This window comes from Puccinia triticina, chromosome 4A, assembly GCF_026914185.1.
Source record: "Puccinia triticina chromosome 4A, complete sequence".
Taxonomy (NCBI): domain Eukaryota; kingdom Fungi; phylum Basidiomycota; class Pucciniomycetes; order Pucciniales; family Pucciniaceae; genus Puccinia; species Puccinia triticina.
In genome coordinates this window covers 7,669,710-7,676,237 of record NC_070561.1, presented here as the reverse complement: position 1 = coordinate 7,676,237, position 6,528 = coordinate 7,669,710, and the positions used below count along the sequence as shown (strand labels likewise).

The window sequence follows — 6,528 nt, the reverse complement described above, 5'->3', positions numbered from 1 at the left end:
CCACATCTGGTACTTATGTCAATAAACAAGTATCACACGATTTTGACAGCTAACAATTATAATGATCAGGTACTATGTATTTAAGACTCAGACTTGGCTGCATCAAGTCAAAAAAACATGAGAGGGTCCATGGTCTGATGATCCAAACGGTTCCCCCCCTGTCAAACATTACTTCACAAAATGAAAGGACAAGACCAACTGCAACTTGCAAGCAACCAGCTATTTTGCATCAATTTTTTCTAAAAAACAAGCAAAAGATGCCCAAGAAGTAAAGCTATAACTCTGCCAATTCAGAATTGCTCTGAAGGGCTTGGTTTTTGCTTGAATGACTCTTGAGCTTAAAAATTGTGAAAAATGTTTCATTTTCTCAAAGTGCTCAGGCCACGCGGGTGACTGTTGAGGTAAGCCTCTCCTACGGAGAGTCCCTTTGGGACCCCCGTTCGAGAGGCTTTGTACATTAAGCTCGCTCCGCACCCCAGTCCCGGGAGGCTTGTAAGTCAGGTCACGCCCGTCTCGCTATGCTTGCCCATGGCACACACTCCTGCAACGCTTCCAGCTTCCCTTTTTTCACAACCATTTTCCGCTCCCAGAGCGAGCCTTCCAGCTCTTTCTCCTTCTGCACCTACGGTGTCTCCCGCTTTGGTCCCATCCTCTCCGTTCCTCGGCCCGTTGGCGCATTTCTTGCTCCGCTTTATTCAGCCATGGCCCGGCGGAGCGCTTTGTCGGCCAGACATGAGAGGGTGAGCTCGCCAGGATCAGATGGCCCGGTGGCCATGACTCTCAATATCCGTCTCCAGTAGCTCCTTACAACTACGTACCACACTTCCGGTGATCATAAGCTTGCGCCGTTTTCTTGTCTGCTCATGATGTGCGGCGACCCTGTTTGCATTCAAACCCAGCTTCATTAACTATGAAATACGCACTCAGGTGTCTCCTCTCAAAACCAACAAAAGCCAGATTGTAAATTGAGTTCAAGTCAAACAAAATCCACATCTGGCAACAACAATAACGAATGTTTGGCAGGCGGAGGTGAGCTCGGAAACGGGCACATGAAACCGCACCCGGTGCATGGTGGATGATCTTGTGTTGACGGGTTCGGATGGCCCGAAGCCCTCCCTCGAGAGCGTGTAGTCGCGACGTTTCCCCGGGAAGGCAAGGCCGGTTCGGGCCAGTGAGAGTGGTCGGCGTGGTCTCACCAACTTTTAATGAGCACTTCTACTTACGAAGAGGATGAGCTGGTTCGTGAAGATGAAGAGGTTCATTTGGCGACCTTCACGCTGGACTTTTACTTCATCGCTCACGGTGCTCCTGTCCGCCTCTCAAACAACAAACATCTTCCCACACCATCGCTATCATCGTCCGGCTGCAACAAGCATCTAAGAGCACTTGGAGAATGCCTTATAACCGCCCCCTTTTTCCTCCTCTCTATCATCCTCATCCCTCATCCAAAGCCCGCTGCCTGTACACATTCAAGCCCATTCTCCCTCTCCTGCCTATTATCTTTTTGTTCGTCCGCTAGCGGCCGACTCTTATCCAGCTTGTATATTTCGTGCTATCATCAACCCTCGGAACTTGAAAGTTAAACCGTTTGTTTGAAACAAGCTTGTAACATCCAGCGGGCCACTGACTTTGACAGTCATTCTCCGTGAATCTTATCATACCACCCAACCAGTCGCAACAAGATCCGCGCTCTTCGAACCAGCTTTTGTTAGTCATTTTCTTTTGCATCCACTTCTCGTTTCATTTTTTGACTTCATGCTAACTAGTATCTACTGCGACTTCAGAAATTTTAGCCCAAGATGTTGAAGATGAACGTCAGCTTGATGATGATCATCAGTCTTTCAGTTATGACCGTCGAGGTTTCCGCTTCCCCACTAAGCCAGGATACTCAACCGACGACAAGCACCCCTTACACCCCCAGGAACGGCCGACAAGCGGGTGCGAATCGGATGGTCAGACGCATGGTTCCCGGGCCTGGCGCAGGTTTCAATGCGGCGACTGATCTCGTTGGGAGTGCTCTTGGAGGACCCGGTCCCGGACCGGTTGGTGCTTTTGACGTCGCCCCCCCGCCTCCGATGGGCGCAGTCATGGTTCCCGGTGGCCCTCCGGGTCCGATGATTGGCGGCAGTGCTGAAGGAGGAGTAGCCGGGAGCGCGGCCAACGCTCATGCTGACGCTGCCGCCGCCGCCGCCGCTAGAGGCCAAGGCCAGCCCGGTCCCACCACTGGTAACTCGGCAGCAAGTGCAGAGGCCGCTGCTCACGCCAAGGCCAGTGCTCCACGTCCAACAGCTCCGGCCGACTCCAACGGCTCAGATGATTTCACCGAAGAAGGCTCCGATCCCGGCCCTCGCAACTCTGGCCCAAACGCAGACGCGGCTGTTGGCGCCGGGACAAACAGTTCACGTGAATCAGGCCCAGCCAGCGCAAACGGCCCAGCTAAGTCCGCTGCCAGAGGCTCCGGACGCGGGGACGGCAAGTCGGCCGCAAGCGCAGCCGCCGCTGCTCATGCCAAGGCAAACACTCAACCCGGCACAGGCCATTCGGCCGCAAATGCAGACGCTGCTGCCCGCGCCCAGGCAAACGGTCGACGTCCAGCAGGTTCGGTGGGCGCTCAAGGTTCAGCTAATGCCGCTGCCGGGGGCTCTGGATCCAGCGCCGGCGATTCAGCCGCAAATTCAGCCGCATCTGCCCGCGACAAGGCAAACACCCAAGGGAATGGTCATGCAGACAGCTCCTCGGCAAGCAAAGCTTCTTCCTCTTCCAACTGGAAACGTCAATCATGAAAGTCCTCTCCGCCAACTCAGCCCAATCCAACCCTTGTCGCCTTGACATCTTCCTTCGGCCCCAAAAAACTATTATCATTTTTTTTTTTTTTTTCTCCCTTTTTTGACCTAAGCATGTAACCAATAGCTGTATTTATCTGTAAATAACACCCGCAGATGCCTGCCATCCTCCCTATGTTTTGTGTGATCCTTGTGCAGCGTCCGAAATGTCAGTGGCAGGGTGTTGGCCCTGTGGATACTAATCCACATAACACGAAGCATGATTTCAACACAACTTTTCTCCATGCTCTGCTGATGCGCACTTCCCCCTTGAGATAGCCCCCCAGTGTCCAAACCCTCCCAAAGGTGCACACCAATGCAAAATGTGATCGACACATCCACCTCCGAAAACAGACAGGGCTGAAGTGTTCGGACTCAAAGCCCGCCGGTGCAGGGCCTTCTCCTTCTTACCAAGGCTCATGATGCAAACCTAATGCTGCCCTGTGTTAGGTTGGATCCGATAGAGTTGGGTAAAAGGAAGTTGATTCAAGTCATGCAAAAGGGAGCAAGCGGCAGAGCGCCGATTTTTTGAACACATGAGGTATATGCAATGTTATTACTGGTTCTCTCCTACAAGCATGTACTCAATTCCACGACCGACAAGATGTCCAGAAACATGCGAGCGAACAGAAGACAAGGGAAGCTGTGAGTCATCTAAGTCGCGCTTCGGCGGCTCGCGCTCTCCGCTCGCGTTCCAAACGGGCCCGTTGCTCCTCCGACAACCCCGCCACCGCATTAGCCGACACGACATTAGACTTGCGAGCGACCGAGCCGCCGTCCAAGCGATTAGCAGTCGCAGACGAAACTTTCGGGGCTCTTGCTTTCGTCTCCTCTTGTTTAGCGGCGGCGGCCTGGGCCTGCAGAAGCTTCTCGTTCTCGGCGCGCACCCGGTCGCGTTCCTTAAGCTTTTCCTTAAGCTTCCTATTCCACTCCTTATTCTTACTGTTCTGGGTCGCCTCGAGCTCCTCGGTGAGCGGGGAAGGCACCTTAGCTTTCGCGAGCCAGTCGTATTGGGTGGGGTTAGTGGCCATAGCGCGCCGGAAGACGTTACGGACCAGCCGGGAGGCCGCGAGTTCGTAGGGCGTGAGATGGGCCTTCGACGTGCCCGTCCGTTCGGGAGCGACCATCGTCGGGTCGCTCGTCGTGGTCGAGAGCAACCATTCCACTAGGCCCGGATGGTCGGACATCGACGCCAGCTGCAAAAGACTCACCACCCCGCCGCTCACTTCCGCCCGCCCCGTCACCCGCGCCGGAAGCTGCCCAAACCAGTCCGTCTCGCTATGCTTGCCTACAAACTCCTGCAGCGCTTCCAGCTTCCCCTTTTTCACCATCTCGATCACCCGCTCCCAGCGCGAATCTTCCAGCTCTTGCGCCTTCTCTGCATCCGTCTTCTCCCGCTTCTGCTCCATCCTCTCCGCCCGCTTCCGCTCCTCCTCAGCGCGTTGTCGAGCCTCTTGCTCCGCTTTCTTGGCCGCTTGCTGCTCCCGTCGCGCTTTCTCTCGCTCATATATCTCCCGCATCGTCTGCTCCTTCATCTTCATCTCGCCGCGCGTCGTCTTGAAGATCTTGACACGTGTGAGCTCGTTGAAACATCGCTTCAACTCATTAAATGTCTATCATCAAACATCCTCATCATTAATTATCTCTTCTATGATCCCACAAAAAGAGGGGAAAGAAAGAAAGATGCTGACAGGACGCTTTGTTACAAACGGCAGGCTCCTGACCCGCGGATCCCCGCGCGTAAGTTTACATCCACCCGTCTCGTCTTTACTCTTGAAGAGCGTCTTCAGGTTCGATTTGCTAGAGCGAATGAAGACGAGATCGGAGTGGCTGATGGGCTCGTCCCAGGCCTTCAGAAGATCTTGGATATCCTATGTGCCCATCAAAATCGTCAGCACCGATTGTGAGGGGAATGGTAGAGGATGAGGGGTATTCACTTGGGAGAGTGCTTGTTCGTTGTATCTTCTTAGACTTGCTCCTGCTGATTTGGCCGCGCCTTTTCCGCCCGCATCGTGACTTGCTTGCCCCCCGCCTTGCTTTCTTCTGGCTTTTTGGTGTGTTTGTGTATGGGTGTCAGTTAATAAGAAAGAGAGAAAGGGGGAAGATCTGGAACAGAGACTCAACTGGTATAGCGATGGAATGTTTTATGATGCAAGATTACGGGCTCGATTTCTGGGGCTTTATTTTTGCTTACATGTCTCAGTTTGGGGATGGTAGAGACGACCATAGCGGCGAAGTGTCCGCCCCCGATCATGATGATCGTCCACGTTGGCGGCAGCGAGGGTTCCGAGGTGATATCAGGTGAAAAGTTGGGGGGCAGGAATGGGCGTTGGAGGGCGGCGAGTTCGGTTCGGTATGTGGTACCTAGTTCGTCCTGGTTTGGGGCCAGGGAACGGTCTCGTGGGAAGCTGTTGGGGAAGATGGCGCGGTAGAACCCCAGCTGGACGATCTGTTCCTCTTCTGATACTGTGGCAGCAGAAGGCTCTTGGCCGGCTGATAGCGTAAACCAGAGCAGGGGGCTTGCTGCTGGTGAGAGCAGTCTGATCGGTTCTGATGAGTCTGGCTGTGTTGATGATGAGAGCATCTCTTGGAAGCGATCTTCGAGACTAGTGGATGCAGACTGCTTGAAGTTCTTCGATGACTTGAAGCCTAGTCGCTGGTGTTCTGAGTCTGACGAGTCTGCTGAGTCTGAGTCAGAGGATGATGAGTCTGAGCCGCTGAGTGAGTCTTGGTAGTCTTCGAGCATGCTGGTGAATCGGGCATGGTCGATCGGCTTCTTGTGGCTGGCTGCTGTGGTCAGCTTGAGGTTGAATCTGTGCCAGTCTGATCTGAAATGTTCTCGCTGTAGGTCGTTTGAGTCGAAGCTGGTGTTACAGACCGTGCAGCTGAAGCTTGACAGGTTCTCGTTGGCTGTTTCTTTTCTTTCTGTTTCTGGTTCTGTTGTTTCTGGTTGGTCGGTGTAGTTGTTGTTGTTGGTGTACTGGAGTGAGTTGATGGTTTGTTCTGGCAGACAGAATGCGTGAAGTTGCTGTTGTTCGGCTGGTTCGTTCATGGCTTCAATCCGAGATGGTTCGTGCTGGGTGCTTGTTGACCATCGACTGCTGTCCACTGGCCAAACAAGTGGGCTGGACTGCTTACTTAATCAGCCATCTCCAGCACAGAAAAAGAAAAGTATGCATGACAAGCATCATCATCTCCGGATTTGCCGGGCTCGGATGTTGGACAAGGTCTACCCAAGCCCGATGCGCCGGCACTGCAAAAATAACTTGGTCAACTGCTTGCAGTTGACATGCAGGATACTCAAGCCAAGCTGCCATTGTAACTCCACATGAATGCAGAAGTGCCTTTCTTGGCACAGTCACTGTGCAAGGTGCACAGTGACTGTGCATTGAAGCTTGGGTTGAGTTAAACCTTGAGTAAGGCTGGTGTAACACCACAAGCTTCCTCAGAGTTGCCGCATGTCAACTGCTCACAGTTGACACAGTTTTTTTTGCAGTGCGGGTGGCATCCTTAATTCCAAACAAAGACCAGTAATTCAGACCCAAGACAATTTCAGAAGTAAAAAACAAAAAAACACCAGAAGAATGAAAGAGAAATTAATTATTGTGATCTGAGATCAAATGATTGAAATTTTAATTATTCCATATGAAACTTTTTGGTGTGTGAGGGAAGATAAACAGACTTAATTTGCACACTGCAAAAAAAT

General features: G+C 52.6%; 2 protein-coding genes across 2 annotated transcripts; one reads left to right on the top strand and one right to left on the bottom strand.

Moving 5' to 3' along the window:
* Positions 1-1,799: 1,799 nt before the first annotated feature.
* On the top strand, positions 1,800-2,783 carry PtA15_4A811 (uncharacterized protein; the record flags this gene model as incomplete). Its single annotated transcript, XM_053168734.1, has 1 exon — positions 1,800-2,783. The coding sequence occupies one exon, from the start codon at positions 1,800-1,802 to the stop codon at positions 2,781-2,783; it is 984 nt and encodes a 327-aa protein (XP_053019913.1).
* A 689-nt stretch (positions 2,784-3,472) lies between these two features.
* On the bottom strand, positions 3,473-5,874 carry PtA15_4A810 (uncharacterized protein; the record flags this gene model as incomplete). The annotated part of the gene is made up of 5 exons (XM_053168733.1): positions 3,473-4,435; positions 4,514-4,693; positions 4,760-4,869; positions 4,947-5,478; positions 5,584-5,874. The coding sequence occupies 5 exons, from the start codon at positions 5,872-5,874 to the stop codon at positions 3,473-3,475; spliced, it is 2,076 nt and encodes a 691-aa protein (XP_053019912.1).
* Positions 5,875-6,528: the final 654 nt, after the last annotated feature.